This window comes from Myotis nattereri (assembly GCF_964212035.1).
Source record: "Myotis nattereri genome assembly, chromosome: 13".
In the NCBI taxonomy this organism is placed as follows: domain Eukaryota; kingdom Metazoa; phylum Chordata; class Mammalia; order Chiroptera; family Vespertilionidae; genus Myotis; species Myotis nattereri.
This window is the reverse complement of record NC_138088.1, coordinates 56,385,435-56,403,347: the sequence shown is the minus strand read 5'-3', so window position 1 is coordinate 56,403,347 and position 17,913 is coordinate 56,385,435. Positions and strand designations below refer to the sequence as shown.

The window sequence follows — 17,913 nt, the reverse complement described above, 5'->3', positions numbered from 1 at the left end:
CCTCCTGGGGGAAGTAGAGTAGGGCAGACACCTCATCTCACTGACAATCTTGAGAGTGTCCATGTCAAGCCTCCTGGTCCACAGGAACTAAAAGACAACGCAGGGCGCCCTGGCTGGTTTGGCTCAGTGGATAGAACATTGGCCTGCGGACTAAGGGGGCCCAGGTTCCATGCCGGGGCTCGATCCTCCCCAGTAGGGGGCGTGCAGGAGGCAGCCAATCTATGATTCTCTCTCATCATTAATGTTTCTATCTCTCTATCCCTCTCCCTTCCTCTCTGAAATCAATAAAAATATTTAAATAAGCTCCGGGAACCGGCTCTCACCAGATTTTCGGTGGACTTGGGGGCACACAGCTGGGCCCTGCACAGGTGGGCTCGGCCCAGAAAATGGGTGACCGGCCCCTTCGCCTTGAAGTACATCTGGATGCAGTCCTCGCTCACCTCCGGCTGCCCCATCTGCAAGAGAACACCGCCCGGTCGCTGCCTCCTTCCCAAAAACGCCAGGCGGAGCTCGAGGTCGCCCTGAGGAGGGAGGGGCCCGGCGGTCTCTCCCTGGGCACCCGCCCGGCGCTGTGCCCCCCCGTCCTTCAGCTTCCAGCAGAAACCCCTCGGACAATGACCTTCAGGGCCTGTTCGGCGCACAGAACGAACAGGTAGGGGCTGAAGCTCTCGGTGGGGTCAAACTCGGATTTCCCCAGGTTGGCGGACTTAATCAACTCGTACGCTCTCTTCAGGGAGGTGGCATCTGTCAGGACAAGCGTTGAGGAAGGCCGGTGAGCACTGAGCAGCGAGGGGCAGTCAGGAGGGTCCCAGAGGGGCCTGGGTCAGGCTGGCAGCCCGGGCCGCGCCCCTGGGTGGCCGCCGACAGGGACAGGATCCTCTCGGCACGGCCCCGCCCCCAGCGGCGCGGCGGGGGAGCCTCAGGTTCAGAATCACAGCCTCCCGGTACCCGCTCCTGGGGGTGGAGGGAGGGGGGTCCCCAGGGTCCGGAGGCTCTCGGAGTCCGGGTCCCCGCCCACCCTGGTGGCTCTCAGCGCGGGCCAGCTCCTGAGTAATGACCAGGTCCATGGCGCCTCTGCCCCGGCGTCTTCCTCAATCCCTTGCAGCCGCTGGCGGTTGCCTAGCGACAGGGGGACGCGGACCGGTCCTACAGGTCGGCAGCGGGGCCACACTTGTCCATAAGCGAACTCCCCCGAGTCCACCCTATGCGGGCTCCCCAGCCCCCGCAAGCGAGGGCCTCAGGGGAGCAGAGCAGGGCTGAAAACCACCCAGAAACACAGCTTGTGAAAAGCTGGCCCGGCTTATCAGACAGTGACAGACCGGGGCGCGTGACAGCTAGGCGGCTGTAGAACCCTACCTCACTCTTACACCAAACAGAGCTCTAGAGCAGCGGTTCTCAACCTGTGGGTCGCGACCCCTTCACAGGGGTCGCCTACGACCATCGGAAAACACATATATAATTACATATTGTTTTTGTGATGAATCACTATGCTTTAAGTATGTTCAATTTGTAACAATGAAATTGGGGGTCACCACAACATGAGGAACTGTATTAAAGGGTCGCGGCATTAGGAAGGTTGAGAACCGCTGCTCTAGAGGTATCAAGAAGTTAAATAAAAAATAAAATGAGACCAAAAATTTCCCAAATAAAGCAGATAATTATAAAAATTCTTGGTCTGGGAATAAGTAGGATACAAAACCCAGAGACTATAAAAGAAAGAGTGATGACCCCATAAAAACTTCTAAGTGATAAAAACCTCTTTCAATAACTGGGGAAACATTGGCGACACAGCATCCAGGCATAGGGAGGGCTGATTTCCTTAAAACCCTACAAATCTGTAGGAAACCACCCAGTTCAACAGACCAACCAGGGAAGACGACATCAACAGCATTTAAACATAATAATCTCATAATGAAGAGAAATACAAATCCAAAGAACAAGGTAGCATCCTTCACCTATGGGTTGGGAAAGAGAAAAGGGTTTGACAAGACACTGGTTTGGGGAGAATGTGGGAAAATGGAAGGTCATGTCGAGAAGGTTAACCCCTATTTTGTAAAACTGCTGTTTGGAATTCTCTATTTTTTTAGACGGCTTCTTTATTCTAAAAAAATAACTTTGCTTTCCAGCCTGCTCTAGCCTGCTTGAATGATGAGGAAGATAAACTTCGCTGTCTGACCTTGTAGGCCAGAGACTAGATCCGCCCATCCTCTCATGCCAGGCCGGGTGCATTTTTTAATTGGATAGAACTGTGTTGTTTTCAAGGCCACCAGCGACATAACCACGAAGCACACATAGGGCTGGCTTTTTAATAAAAGGGAAGTTCTGCTTGTAGCTTTGCCCAGAATTTGAAAGGCATTTTTCTCTGGGCCCACCGATGAATAAAGTGTGGCTCCAAACTCTCTGAGCATCGCTTGATTTCTTCCGGTCTCTGTAACATTATGGGAGAATAAACTGGTACCACCTCGAAGGAGGGCAACTTGGGAATATCTGTGTAAATTCCCAATGCACACTTCCTTTCCCCCAGAATTCCACTCCCCCAACCTCTATGCATGACTCAGAGTGAGCCCCAACTCCCTGCTTCTCTCTGACCTGCGACCTGCCACCTGCCCCGTTTAGGGACCCCAGGCTCTTGGAAGGCTCCAGGCAGCAGCTCCTGGGAGGCCATGGTCAAATAAGGATATCAGGGTGTCACTGGAATCCAGTAACTGTGGGGAAGGGGCAACAGAGGAGACTTACCTTTCAGAGTGATGCTCTACTCTACTCAGGAAAGAACAGGCTATTTTGTAAGACTGTGGCCAGCGCTGACTCCCCCTCACCTGTGGCTCAGAGCAGACACATAAAGAGAAATGTGTAATGAGATGCAAGAAGTCCTGGAGGAACAAAGGGACAGAGGAAGGAAAGCCAGGACAGACAGCAGGGCTGGAGCCAGGCTGGGCCTGCAGGCCAGAGAGGTACAGAGTGGGAAGGACGCCAGCGGGGAAGGAAGGCTGGGGTGGGTCTGAGTGCCTGGTCACTTCCTACAATCCCAGGAGGCCAGGCTGTCTTCACTCGTTCCACGGGCAGGGCACAGGCGGAATCCTGCCTCGGGGCTCCGGGCTCCCGAGGGTCGAGGGTCGCTGCAGGGTGGGGACTCAGGCTCTGGAACAAACCCAGAGGTTCAGGCCCCACTCCGTTAATGTTAACTCCTTGCTGAGCAGCTGCAGGCCATGCTGGTAAGTCAGGGACCCGCCTGAGTCTGGGGGCTGAGACAGAGAGACGGTGCTGAGTGGGGGGCACGGGGCTGGTGCGTGGTGGTGCTTGGGGAATGGTACCCGGGGAGGCTTCAGGATATTTCACTGCCCAAACCTCCCAGTTTACTTCCTGGGCTCTGCAAGGAGGCTACTGACTAGGAGGGCACACTGGTCTGTGGAGACGGTCCTTCCTGTGTTTGGGGAAGAAAGAGCCTCCACCTCCTGGCCCCGCAGCTCTGCTCCCTGAGGCGCTGGCTGGTATTTTTAGCCACCTATTCAGGGGGCCCTCCCTCCCTCCTGCTAATGGCCTCGTATGAACGGTATGAACGCACTTCCTATTATTCTCCCAGCACCACACACAGCAGGCAGCTAGCTGTTCAAATGCAAGATCCGTCGGCTCTGATGGGCTGCACAGTGAGGTGATAGAAATAGAAAATCTCACCATCTACCCATCCAAGTTGGCGACTGAATTGGGATGGCAGCTCTGACCCCGCCACCCTCACACACAGACGGGGACAGCTGTGCTGAGCCGCGGACCCTGCCCTCCAAGTGCCTGCATTCCCCGGGGGCACCTGGCACCATCCTTGCTGTTCCCTGAGGTCCTGGCACGGGGCAGCCTTTTGGTGGATACCATGGGGCCCCTGCAGGGTCTGGGTCCTCCGGGTGAGCCCCACTGTGGGGACAGAGAGAACTACGCCCTCCATGGCAGAGGGAGCATTTTGGATTTGTGTCTCTTCTTAAGGTTTGGCCTCCCCTGCTCCTGGGGGCCTGGGGGCTGCCTTTGTTGTGCTCAGGAGCTGGAATGTTGCAGCCACGCGGGCTCCCCCAGGACCTTCCAGGCACTCCAACCCCGCCCTCCTCATCAGGCAGCTGAGGCTGCCCCACCCGCCTGGTGATGAGGCTGCTGGGAGTCAGGGCTGAGAGCTCTGTTCTCAGTGGGCGCAGTGGAACCCGAGGCTCTCCACGTGGCCTGGGTCCCAGCAGGACAGCTCCAGGCCCTAGCGGGACTTTAACACTCCAGTCCTGTCCTGCTGTCCTTTCGCCACCTCCCATCTCCATGCCCCACGGTGCTCCCTGAGGCACCCTCCCAGTAACCTCACACTCAGACCCGCAGGCTGAGACAGACCCACAACAAAACCAAACTCCCTCCTGGAGATGGGCGCTGGCCTTGGGGCGGAGCCAGCTCAGTGTCCAGTGGCTTCAGCACCAACATCCATGTCTGGCTGGCGGAGATGACCACATATCCTGCCCACCTGCGGAGGCTGCTGAGCAGGTGAACAGGGGCGTGGACAGAACATGGGGCTGGGAGATAGTAGTGCCTCTGGGGATTTGGCCATTCACACCCTCAGCCTGGTCCCCAGACTTTGCTCCCCAGACTTTGCTCCCCGATTCCTTTAGAAAGAATATGCTCCCAGGCAAGCAGTTCTCCTGCGACAGAGCCTGACGCCAGTGTGATGCGTCAGCCCCAAGGCCCCAGTCTCGGCTGTGAGACGCCACAGACTTTCCTTTTGTGAGAAGAGCATGCCTGAATCCAGACTGTCCCACTCAGGCTCGGGGTATGTGGGCCATGGTGGGCCTGGGACTCTGTCTGCATCCACATGTTACCAAACTAAGCCCAACCAGGGGCGCAGGGGCAAGGGGACTCCCAGCACCCCTGCTCCTGCCTCGGGAGGCGGGTTCGCTGAAGCTGTGAGAGGCTGGAAGGGAGCTGTCACCAGTCAATGATGCCGGCAGTTAGCTCAGAAGTCGGGAAGTGTTTTGACTGAGGTTGGCTTTAATTACACTCCTAAAGGCTGGAGTCAGAATAAGGGCGGAGGTTGCAGAAGCAAGAGGGAATGTCAGCATTTCTGTGCAAACGCAAACCGTGGGCCTCAAGCCTGTGTCCTGGGAGCCCCTGGGAGAAGGCAGCCTGTGTTGGCATGGGAGGCCTTTCTCCATCACCCTGACAACAGTGGACCATGTGTGAGTGTGAGCATGCATGTGTGTGAGCCTGAGCATGTTTGTGTGAGCGTGTGTGTGTGAGAGAGGGAGAGAGAGAGAGAAGGTGAGTGTGAGCACATGTGTGACAAACTTCTCTACATGAGTTAGTCCCCAGCAGGCAGGCAAGCCCTGCCCTCCTTGCCCTCCTCACGGGGTGACCCTCCCCTCCCCCATAGGACAGCAGTCAGAACTGAATCCAGCTGAACTGATGAGTGTCTTCTGGGAGCAGAACCCTGACACCATGTTCTGGGAGGCGTCATTGTAACCAGAACCAAGGTTCAGCTGCCTGTTGCCGCAAAAACCAAACTGGTGAGACAAATGCTGGTGAAAAAGGAAAGAGGTTTATTCAAGTACTAGTAACCTGAGAAGATGAAGGCCTCTTCTTGCAAAGTTCATCTCCAAATCTCAGAGGTTCCTATAAGGAGGGAGAGGGAAAGCAAAACAAAGAAAGTTCCCTACTTGCAGGCCAGCACAGTCCATTCCGATAAGGACCTCGCAACTGGTCAAGTGATGGTCTGATACGCATCATCCTGGTCTTCGTCATCCTGGTTCTTCATCATCCTGGCTCTACATTGGAAAGTTAGCAAATCTGGAACTTGGATGACTAAAGGTTGGAGTCCATATCTTCTGAAATTAGTTCCTAGGGCTCTTATACAAATATGTTATCTGCAAACTACATATTAGTCAGAACCAGCCCTTACAGAAACAATGTCAAAAGAATGGTGGTGTGGGTTACAATTCCCCACTGTTACATCATCTTGAGTATAAATATCTTTGTTCAATGAATTGAAAAATGAAACTAACTCCTTCTTCAATCTTAAACAAATAACTTCAAGAGGTCAGGGGACGAAGACTCCACCCTTCACCACTGGCACCCTGGTGGCCTTGTTATTGCAACCTACGGAGCCTCCAATTATTTGCTGAAATATTCATAAAACTATGAAAAATTAAGCATTAGCAGTTTGCCTGTGTTTCATTATTTATTAAGCTAGTGACTTATTTTTCTTTTGGCAAGGAGCTTCCGATCTTTCTCAAGGGGGAAAAAAACGTGGGCAAGAATAACAGGCCTATTTTGAGTTATTGAAATTAAAATTTAAATAACTTCCCACCCCGAATGAAAACTGAATAAAGATGTTCATAAATGCACGTTGATTGAAAATGAAAAACGTGAGCGCTTCCCCATTTGTTTTATGAACATTAATTTTGTTCAAATAATTCTCCTAAGTTGCCTCTGAGCCCCAATCCCTTGAGGTTTCCTCTCCACTTCACAGCAGCATCCTGGCTGGCTCAAGGAGCCATCCCTCCGCTCTCTATCCGTCCAACCTTCCCTCGCACCTTCCCCGTGTCAGTGGGGCGCCCACAGTCCTCAGGAAGGGACAGCCTGTGCCAGCCCCCCATACGAACGTGCAAGAAGCTGGGGTGTGACTTCCAGGGGAGCCAGGACACCCCCTGGTGGGCATGGCCCCAAGGCTCCTTTCCTGCTCTGCGGTTTTGCTCCCCCCAGACTTCTCCCAAGAGCATCCAAAGCCACACGTCAGAAGAAGGGAGAGGTGATGGGGCTGGTGACCCCCTGGCATTGGTTTCCTAAGGCTGCTGCACAAATAGACAAACTGAGCACCTCAAACAACAGAAACGACTCCCTCAGTCATTTCTGGAAGCAGAAGTCCAAACTCCCGTTCAGATCCCTCCACGCGTGTGACCTCATCACCCAATCTCTGCCTCCATCTGTCCCGTCTCTCTGTCTCAAACCTCCCTCTTCTTTGTCGCATAAGGACACCAGTGACTGGAGTTAGGGCCCATCCTAAACCCAGGACCGCCTCATTTTGAGACTCTTATTCACATCTGTAGAGACCTTATTTCCAGATAAAGCCCCATTCACAGGGCCCAGGGGCTGGGATGTGGACCTTCTTTTTGAGGCCAGATACATCTATTTTTATTCTAAATTGCAATACCACAAAGAGAAACATTAGACATATTAAAAAGTCGCTGCTGTGAGGCTTTCAGCTAACTGCAGGCGGCCAAGGCCCTTCAGCACTGCCCTGCTGTTCCCGGGCTCCAGGTGCAGGTGGCGCAGGTGGCCACCGGAGGGCACCCTCCTCCCTGCAGCTGGGCTGGTGTGCTCAGAGGGTCACCCTCACGCTAAAGCAGGAACCCTGGCTTCAGGCTGTCCCGCATCCTCACATCCCCTGAGAATCCCCTGCACCTTCTGCCTCCCCATCTCCTCTGGGCAGGCAGGACACAGGCTGGGAGGTCTGCGGGGATAAGATGGTGGGCGGGGGGGTAGGGGGTGGGGGGGGGGGGCGCCAGAGGATGTGATCCATGAAACAATCCCCATGTGAGTCATTATTGTTAGTCAAGAACACCTGTGGGCTCACCTGTGGGGCTTTAGATACACACCCCATCTCACCCTGCAACTGGGGTGTGCACCCCTGTGCTGTGCACACACGACTCCAGCTGCCCCCTCCTCCTGCCTTTCCCTGTTGTGAAGGGTCCCTGGTGGGTCCCAGCCCCTCGGGCTACGTTTCCTAGGGGACAGGGAGAGGTGGGGCGCTGGTCAGAGCTCCAGGCCAGTCTGTGTGTGTGTCAGGAACATGACAATCCTGGCCCTTCCTATGAGGAAGACGTCTTAGGAAAAGTTATCGTACAGATCAGTAAAAACCCAACGGCCAGTTCTGAAAAGAACTCCGACTCAGAAAGGTATAGATACATGATTTATGACGGGGTTTTATTGAGCCTTTGTCTTAGATTTCTGAAGACAGATTTGACCATCAGTGGCAGACGCTGTGGAGCCAGAAGAGAAGAAGCCACCTCTGTCCTCCTATAAAAAGTCCAGGCGATTCCGTTAAAAATAGTCCCCACGCCCCTCTCGGTGACCTAGAAATCTCAACATGCATTTCCCTCTCGAGTGCAGGTTGTGACGGAGGCGCCTGGACATCTGGTTCCTCCCTGCTGGGGCCCTGGGGGCTGGGCTCGCTCTGAGAGGGTCCCAGGTAAGGCCCTGACGCTGTGGGAGGGGCAGGCAGGAGGGAGGCCGGCATCCTCTCCAAGGGACGGGGTTTCCTCCCAATCCAGAACCGGCCACCGTGAGACCCGGGACGCCTGCCTGGTTCAGAGAGGCCCGCGGGGCCGCTGCGCCATCTCACGAGGACGCCTCAGGCCAGGGCTAGTGCTGGGCTGTTTTCAGTTCAGTCACAAAGGACACCCGTTCTTGGCGTGACCTGCTCCACTTCATGCTGGGGCCTGTCTTCTGGCGGTCATGGGAAGAAACAACACTGGGTGTCCTCTGAGGGGCGTTAGATCAGGGCTGAGCCCGGCGTTTCTGCTCTCTGGGGAGCCGCCTGGGGCAGCCGCGTCAGCATTCCGAAGCTGTGTGAGCAGAGGAGGTATGAAAGCTCGACATCCCTGGGGACTGGGTTACCCAAGACACAGAGGCCAAGCTCTGAGGATGGCCTGGACTCACCCACAGCGCGCTGGCTGGGCGGAGTGGCTACCTCGCTGTTATACCCATGAGCTGCAAGGGATGTCTGGCCCAGGTGGGGGCAACACCAGGTAAAACCATCATGATTCTTCCTCCTGCCAGGGCAGTGCAGGGCTGCTCCTGGGGACACAGGTCTGCATGGCTCTCTTGGGTTGTCTTCTTGGGTGTCCCCTGCTCCCTGCAGACACTGCTGGGATCATCAGGACCCTCATCCCCACTCAGGGGGTAGGGGTGGGGGGACAAGAAGGAAATCCCCTGTGTGACCCAGCAGCTCTCCCCCTCCCGTTAAGGAGGCCTTTGGTACTCGCTCCTAGCAGAGCTCCATTCCCCAGCTGCTGACAGCTAGGTGGGAACAGACGGCCTGTGGGCAACGAAACACAGCACCACAGAGCTGCTGGGGATGAACGGGGAGCAGGGCTGCTTTAGGCTGATCTGGGAACCCTACACACACTGGCTGGCTCTCTCCTGACTCCAGGAGGGGCAGAGCTTCGGGTGGGCTGGGGAGGGAAAGGACAGGTGTGGCCCCTCTCACTGCTGAGACCTCTGGCAGTCCCTGAGCTTCCTCGGGGCGTCGCAGAGGACTCTTCACCCCGTGGACAGAGCCAAACCGAGTCCAGACGACCGCACCAGAGACAGAGCTGGGTGGGCTACTGGGCAGGTCTGGGTGTCCAGAGAGGAGGCTTGAGCTGCACCGCCTGGTTCCTCCTCCCCGACTGTAAACAGTGCAAGTGCCTCTGGGAAAGAGACTGATGGTGTTGATGTTGGAAACACAGTAGAAATAAAAGGAATAAATATAATTTTTACTGTCAAAACTTGTTTTCATTTTGCAAGAATTTGAGAGGAGAAGCACAGATGCATGAAACTGAGCAGCCCCATCCAGTTTGGAGATCCATGTGTGATCCCATCAGCTCCTTGGGATCCCATGGGAAGTGCTGGTACATGCAGGACACTCCACGTGTCCCTTGTCCTTGGGCATCTGCCTGGAGGGAGGGCTCCCTGGGAAGTGCAGCTTTTCCAGTAGCTGAAAGGATAGTGCGCCTTGGGGACCAGGCCCTGGGGATGAAAGTTGGTATAGACGCTGTTGCTGCCATGGTGTCTCAGCCACAGACAGTGCGCCATGAACAGTAATGCCTCAGAAACTGCAGGTCATAGGCTAACTTTGGGTTCTCTTTGGATTTTTCCCTGCACAGGAAATGGCTGTGAGCATCAGGAAGCCCTCCTAGCACCCCATGGGTTCAAGTTCCCTCTGGTGTGGCACCACTGAAGTACCTGAAGGCTTGTCCCCTGACGGACAAGGATGAAGAAACCTCAGCATGGAGGAGGGCCGGCTGCTCAGAGGCCTCTGAGCCTTGGACCTTGGTCAGTTGGGAGGCTCTGATGTGAAGTTGTCCATCTGGGCTCCTGTGAGATTTTGTTGGGGAAAATCAAGATTCTTCTGCTGAAAACAGGAGAGAGAGAGAGAGAGAGAGAGAGAGAGAGAGAGAGAGAGAGAGAGGAGAGAAGAGAGAGAGAGAAGTGAAAACCACTGGTTCAAAGTGCACTTTGCTATCTGAGCTTCAGGAAGCTCAGGGGGGGACCGGCCTCCCTTCAGCACCCTTGTGCTGATCTCCCTTTTAAACACAATGGTGGGCACTCCAGAATGGTCGGAGAAGTCACCTGATGCCAAACGCTGAGCTGAAAGGATGTCTCTCCATTCCTCCTTCACAAAATAAATCATCCTGTTCCAGCCAAGTCTTAACCTCAGCATTTTCCAGGTCACAGAGGTATCCTTCAGGTTATATAATCTAGGAAGCCACCAACTATTGATCATGATGGTGGTGATGAAGGTAATGGTGATGGTGGTAATGGCGGTGATGATGGTGATAGTGGTAGTAATGGTAATGGGTAGTCATGATGGTGGTGGTGATCATGGTAATAAAGATGATGGTAGCGGTGATAGTGATGGTGGTGATCATAGTGGTGATGTTGGTGATCATAGTGATCATGGCGGTGGTGATGGGCACAGCTAATACTTAATGAGAACTCCTGTCTGCCCTGCTGTGTTATCAGCATTTGGTGGCGCCCCCGCATCTGGTTGGTAATGCTCTGGGCATCTCTTAGGTTGACCGCAGACAGGTCTGCAATTTTGTTCCAGAGTCAGTTTAACTGACAGCAAGTCAGCTTCTGGCCTCCCTCCATTCAGTAACCACGTGGCCCTGGTAAGTCACAGGAATCTGAGCCTGCGACAATGACCTGTGTCCTCAGCCAGTGTCAGCCGTCAATGGCGCTGTTCCTCTTGCCACAGCAAGGACAAGGCAGGGGAGCGGCCTGCTGGAAAGGGGACTGGGCAGCAGGGCTGAGGCCTGTCCCTGGGAACCACGCCTGGGGCCTCCGGGTGCCCATCCCACGTTTCTGTCAGGCTTCCCCCCGCAGTGGGTCTTGGTCACCGCTCTTTTGTCTCTTCAGTGCCCACTCACTTCTTAACTACATTTTGTGGGTGCCGTCCATCCCATTCTCTTGGTTCTTGAGGGTTTATGCACTTTTGCCCTTTAATTCACTTTGGTCCTTTTAGTTGGGGTTCAGGAACAATCAGGGATAATTGAGTAAGACCAGTCAGGTGAATGGGAAGTCTTGCCTTTTCCCATTAGCAGTCATCGTAAGTAACCCTTTTTGGTGTAGCTTCAGTAAATGCTCCTGGATTTGCAAAATAATCCTGCGACTGCCATGTTAAGAAAAGAAGATTAAGTGATTGATTTCTAGTGCTTTGTGTGTGATTTTCACACATAAAACCTGGGCACGTCCAAGGGTGTCTGTCTCATTTGTGAATCCCAACTAGTGTGATGATTTAAACTGCGGAGACTGTGCAGCAAGGTTCTCAAACTCAACCAAGCCCTGGAACCTCCGGGGGCCTTGTCAAAGCACAGATTGCCAGGCCCCACACCAAAGATTCTGGGTCAGTCTGCGTAGGCACCTGAGGACATGCATTTCTGACACGTTCGGTGATGGCCAGGTCCCACCTTTAAACACTGGTGTGAAGATGTTAGAATGACTGCTGAGGGGGCACAAAGAACCATCCGTTAAATGATAGTGATTCCATTCACATGGCATGTCAGGAGTGGGACCACTCCATGCAGCAAAAGTTGTAACGAGATTTTTAATGAGCCTTTGTTAACCTGACAGCAACTGAGGTTTTACAGTCTAACACAGTGATGGCGAACCTTTTGAGCTCGGCGTGCCAGCATTTTGAAAAACCCTAACTTAACTCTGGTGCCATGTCACATATAGAAATTTTTTGATATTTGCAACCATAGTAAAACAAAGACTTATATTTTTGATATTTATTTTATATATTTAATTTCCATTTAACAAAGAAAAATCAACCAAAAAAATGAGTTCACATGTCACCTCTGACACGCGTGTCAGAGGTTCGCCATCACTGGTCTAACAGCTAGCAAACAGGTGTGGTTTTACTTGAGGTCATATGTATTTGCCTTCCCAATCAGTTTGCAAAGAAGACTCATTAACGTTGCAAAAGGACCCTCTTCCTCTGGGCGCGTCTCTGTTCAGCTGCACAGTCTTTACTCCTCCCCAGCAGGTATGTGCTGAGCTCCTGAGGGCCAGGCCTGTTCTATACACCTGTGAACAGACAGTCCTGGGCCCTTGCGGTTCTGAGCTGGAGCCATGGGGGGTGTGGGTGTAGAGTCAGACAGAAGCGAACAGGGCAAAGAAGCAGACTGTAGGGTAGGTTGGAGGGCTGTGTGTCTGGGGTCCAGGCAGGTTACAGGGAGGACACAAGGAGATTCTCCATCCCAACCGGGGCCACGTCCGGGCATCTGGTCAGACGGGAAGGTCACATCAGCAGAGCCTCTCCTGCCCCTGCTCACACCTGGCCCACATTCAGCCGTGTTAGGTGACATCACCAACACCAACCTGGCAGGGGTGATGGTCCTCTCCCTGGGTGGGGCCAGGGGTGGGCATGGTCAAGGCAGCCTGTCCAGGAAGCTGCCCAGGGCTGCCTCAAGGCCAGACAAGAGGCACTGGAACCAGTACAGAGGGGCCTCCAGCGCCTGCAGGGCAGGGACCCAGGGCACAGGTGGGAGGATCCCAAGGGGCCCAGGTGACCTCAGAGTTGAGCTCAGAAAAGGGACGAGGGGTGGACATCTCCTTCTTTCCCCACCCTGGGGGAGCCCAGGGGTCCCCATGCAAATCTGACTCAGTGGGCCTACTTCTCAGAAGAGCAGGAGGGGGACCCGACAGCCAGAAGGTGGGCAGAGCGCAGGCTGCACCTGGCCGCTGTCAGTGCGTGGTGAGGAGCTCACAGGAAACAAGCCTGGGCAGATTGTATTCAGGAGAGAGAATCATTCATAATCATGGGAAGCTGTAGCTAAGTTTCCCAAAATAAGGACTTGTGGAGAGATGGGCAACTTAGCACTCGTCATCAAAAAAAAAAGGAAAATGTGGGGGAAACCCCAGCAGGCTTAGAAAGGAAGAGTCTTCCGGCCTGAACGCACGGTGATGTGTTCTGCTGCTTCCTCGGAGGTGTTCTGGCTTCATGACTCTTTTCCCATCCAGAGAGCCTTCTCTCGTGCATGTGATTCCATGGTCTGTCCTCAGACACTGCAGATTAGAGGGGCCACAGGCTGAGGAGACTCCGTCCTCAGGACCGGGTGTGGAGGACCCAACAGCCTGGACGGCGGCACCGCACCGACCCCAGACCCTGTTCTGAGTGTCAGGGCCACTGTCTACGAGGCATTTGGACAGCACACAGGACGCCCACCATTTGGAGGCCTTTCTCTCTGCGGAGAGAACCTTCCACAGTGACTCAGAGGAGAAAGGGCCGCAGGGCCCCAGCGAAGGGCTGGGAGGAGCCCATCTAAGCGAGCAGGCACTCCATCACAGAGCAGCAGGCTCAGCCTCAGACCAGGGTGGGGGCCCAGATTCTGGGGGAGCAAGTGGTAAGTCACCCCCTGTGCTCAAAAGCAAGGCCCTGGAGCAGCAACCCTAGTGGACACAGCTGGCCTGAGCTTCACACAGGACAGCAGCAGGTGGCTCCTCCCTGCTCAGCCCCCTGGGAGAGATGTGAGGACCCCGGACCAGGGGCTGCCGCCTGCTCCCTGTGAGCCCATCGGGGCCAATCCTCAACCTGATGGGGCTGCCTGCCCAGCGTGCACGAGAGAGGACCCTAACTGGCACCCTCTGCATTCTGGAATGCTCCCTCCCTGTGGGATCCTAGCTGGAGCTGCTGGGACAGGGAGTACCCCACCAGGCAGACTCTCCCAGACCACAGCTCTGAGGGCCATGCAGGGGCAGCTGGATCCCTCCTTGTGGGACACGGGACATGATCCCATGTGGACGTCACATGTCCAAACCCATGGCACATTCATGATTCCCCTCCTAGTGCCAAGGTGAACACATCAGGTGGGGATGCACCACCCAGCGCTCCTCAGACAGGTGTCCCGCTCGTACGTCTCGGTTTCTTAGGCAGAACATGAACTGATGCCTCAGCACACTTTGAGAAGCGGAGAAGCATGATAATGTGCGGGCTAAATTTGGTGTTAATTACTTTGAAGAGAATGAGCCTGAAGGAGAAAGGATCTTTATGCATCATTTTAGTTCTTTCATTTAGGTCTCTGATCCATTTTCATTGAATTCATCTTTTTATACACGCCCTCGCTGGTTTGGCTCAGTGATAGAGTGCCGGCCTGTGGACCGCAGGGTCCCAGGTTTGATTCCAGTCAAGGGCATGTATCTCAGTTGCAGACTCCTCCCCGGCCAGGGCCCTGGTTGGGGCGCGTGCAGGAGGCAACCAATCGATGTGTTTCTCTCACAACAGTATTTCTCACTGTCTTTCCCTCTCTCTTCCACTCTCTCTAACAATATCCTCGGGTGAGGTTTAAAAGTAATAATAACCATAAATAAATAAATAAATTCCTCTTCATGCACATGGATGTCCCACTGTCCCAGTGTCATGTGTTGAGATGACCATCCTTTGCTGAGAACCAGTTGACCATGTGAGGGTTTATTTCTGGACTCTCGATTCTGCTCCATTGACATTTGCATCTGTCCTTTGCCAGAACCAGTGTCCTGATGCCACTTTGTGGGAAGCTCCAAAACCAGGTCGTCCTCCGACCTCAGTGTTGCTCAAGCTCTTTGCATGGCCACACAGCGGGACTCGCTGGTTAGTTCTGCAGGTCCTCTGGTGTTCTTCCCAGGTTCTCCTGCAGATCCCCCACCCAGAACCCCTGCCTCTGGTCTCAGGGTCCACAGCTATGATGCCCACAATTTTAGCCTCATGGTGGCCTGTGTCCTCCGGGCTTGGTCCCTGGGTGTCTGACGTCTCTAGCAAGGGCACTTTGGGACTTGATGGCCCTAGATCAGGGGTGGGCAAATATTTTGACTCGAGGGCCACAATGGGTTCTTAAACTGGACCGGAGGGCCGGAACACAAGCATGGATGGAGTGTTTGTGTGAACTAATATAAATTCAAAGTAAACATCATTACATAAAAGGGTACGGTCTTTTTTTTTTTTTAGTTTTATTCATTTCAAACGGGCCGTAGTTTGCCCATGGCTGCCCTAGATAATCAGATGACCTGGGTGAGTGCCGGTGGGGTGGTCCTCATGAAGAACAGCTGAGCAATCCTGACTTGTATAACACAGTGTTTTAATTTGCCAAACAGCCTCAAAATAAAATACAGAAGCTCTTAAAGTCCCTCCATTTTGCCTCCGTCCAGACCAGGGCCAAAACTAGCCGGCAGCTTTGGTTTTAGGACAAGTCCAATTTCTCTGCCTCGAGCCTTAGGCCAAGACAGAGTTCGTCCCGGGCAGTGGAGCTGATGCCAGCAGGATGCGCGCCATCCTGGCCATGTGGAGTGACCAGGGCACGATGTTAGCCATTTCCTCCCTAAACAAGGAATCTCACCTGGACTTTATGTACCTAATTGGAGATCAGGAAACATGTCTCCCAACACCCTGGCCTTTTGCTTCACAGAGTAAAAGGGGCTTCATAGTGTCACTTGTGTCTGTTGATCCAGCACCTTTGCAGGCAGCTGCATCCACCCCGCACAGCACACTCACACACATGCACACACACGCCTGTACACACTCACACACGCCTGTACACACTCACACATATGCATGCTGTGCCCAGGACCTGCCATCTGATGAAGCCAGCTGGGCCTCATCCTCGCCCACCCAGAGCCCCATGGGTGCCTGGGCTGTGCGTGAAGAGACACCGGGAAGGCACACGTCTGAGAACCGCAGCCTGGCATGCATCCAGGATGGAGTGTTACAGTGAAAATCCCCATGAAATCCTCTCTAGGTTCTTTGTTAGAGGGATTCCAATGTAAACATGCTGAGACGAGCTTCGGAAAGCTCTGAAACAGATCCCCTGCCTGCCTCCAAAACAAGAAACAAGCCCAGCAGGCGGTGTGCAGCAGTCCTGCACGTCTGTGAATAGGGAGCACGATTTAGGAGGAGGCTGGCCAGTCCAGCGTGCCATTCTCTATGGGAGCTCTGGTCAGCGTGCCTGCGGATTTGAAGGAATAAAGTGTCCCAATTATGACTGTACGTTTCAAGTTGAGTGGTGGCCGTCCCACCCTCTGGCCCCTGCAGAACTCACCAGACCTCAGAGCACATGGGTTAACCAAAGGCCAAGTTCACTTGAGACCAGCAGCTCCTGCTGTGAGCTCCACAATAGGAAGTCCATGTGGGTCCGGGGAGCTTGCCTCCCGGACACCAGTGCTTGGACTCAAGGCTTTAGTCCAAATGACACCCCTGCTCCTCCAGTCACGCTGTCTGTGGTGGGTCTGGGGTGGGGTCCTCACTCTCTGGGCCCTCAGGCTGAGGGCTGAAAGGCAAAGGGAACCAGCAGCCCCATGCCAGGGCTGCCTACAACAATTTGAAGAGAACACCCAGACATCCCTGATTTGGAAACGTTATGTAAAGACTCCTGAAAAGAATCCGTCACTTTCCATGCCAAAGGCCTATTTCTCCCCTCCACTGCTGACATAGTGGCTGTCACTGTCCCTTTGTGACTTTGGTGCCAGGTTGGGGCATCACCTCCATGAACCACAGACCTAAAGCAGCAGGTACCATGGTCACCTTAGGGTTTGGTGTTCCGGAACCTCAGGGCAGAGCCCGCAGAGGGCGGTTAACACTGCGGCCAGGTGGAGAGGACCTCTGTCCGCTCACAGAGCTCTGATGGCTGGGACACGAAGACCTCACCCTTACATTCCCTGCATGCCCTCCCCACCCCCGCAGCAGACCACAGGCCCCACGATCAGGCAGCAAATCACTGCTTCCTCATGTCTGCGTGTGCATGTGGCAGATCTGGGAGGGGAGGGGGGGCGGGGAATAGGATCGGAACAGCTGCCCTGCGGCCACATCCATCCTGCCCCAGCTGCACGGGCTTCTCGCCCACGGTGCACCCTCAACACCTAACTCACAGCCTGATGAGCTCCCAGAGAGCCATGGACGCTGAGGTCAGGACCGGCCCGACTCCAGTCACCGTGGTCACACAGACCCGAGAGGGTTGGTGAGGCCGCGTCCCTGTGCACACGGAAAGCACAATGAGCGAAGACGCGGAGGCGGCCAGGGCAGGTCAGTCTCAGCTCCCTCGGGGGTGGGAGGGGACGCCACAAAGAGGGGGGGGGGGGAAGGGGTTGCTCACCCGCTGTCCACACCTTCCTCCGCGGCGCGGCACGTGCGGAGTATCCGGTGACGTGACATCGGTGAGACCGAGCTGTTGTATTCTCAGAGAATCCGGTACCAGCAGTGGGGCGCAGCTTGGGGGCGTGCGGTGGATGCCGGGAAGGTGTGGAGGATGCTGGGAACGTAGGGAGGATGCTGGGAAGGTTCAGAGGATGCTGGGAATGTACGGAAGATGCTGGGAAGGTGCGGGGGATACTGGGAAGGTGTGGGGGATGCTGGGAAAGTACAGAGGTTGCTGGGAAGGTACAGAGGACGCTGGGAAGGTACGGAAGATGCTGAGGTCGGGAGGATGCTGGGAAGGTGCGGGGGATGCTGGGAAGGTGCGGGGGATGCTGGGAAGGTGCGGGGGATGCTGGGAACGTGCGGGGGGTGCTGTAAACTGAGTGCAAAGGTATGAAGGAGGCCGGGAAGGGGTCCTCCTGGCGGAGGAGGCCACCTGCCGCCCGGGTCCCAGCGTGTGGCCCGTCACAGCCCCGGGCCCCGGTGAGAGGCCGGAGCAAGCACCGCTGCTCGGGTTCCTGTGAAGCTGGCGCTCC

The 17,913-nt window shown here is 54.8% G+C and overlaps 1 protein-coding gene across 1 annotated transcript in view; it reads right to left on the bottom strand.

Annotated features, from left to right (window-relative positions):
- CFAP46 (cilia and flagella associated protein 46) overlaps positions 1–17,913 on the bottom strand; it is a gene marked incomplete at its 5' end in the record, with an annotated part of 86,684 nt that overhangs the window by 54,175 nt on the left and 14,596 nt on the right. The window contains 3 exons of the mRNA XM_081104539.1: positions 324–455; positions 620–744; positions 949–1,146. Of these exons, the coding sequence (XP_080960665.1) occupies positions 324–455; positions 620–744; positions 949–1,146 (455 nt within the window). The remainder of the gene's footprint in view (positions 1–323; positions 456–619; positions 745–948; positions 1,147–17,913) is intronic.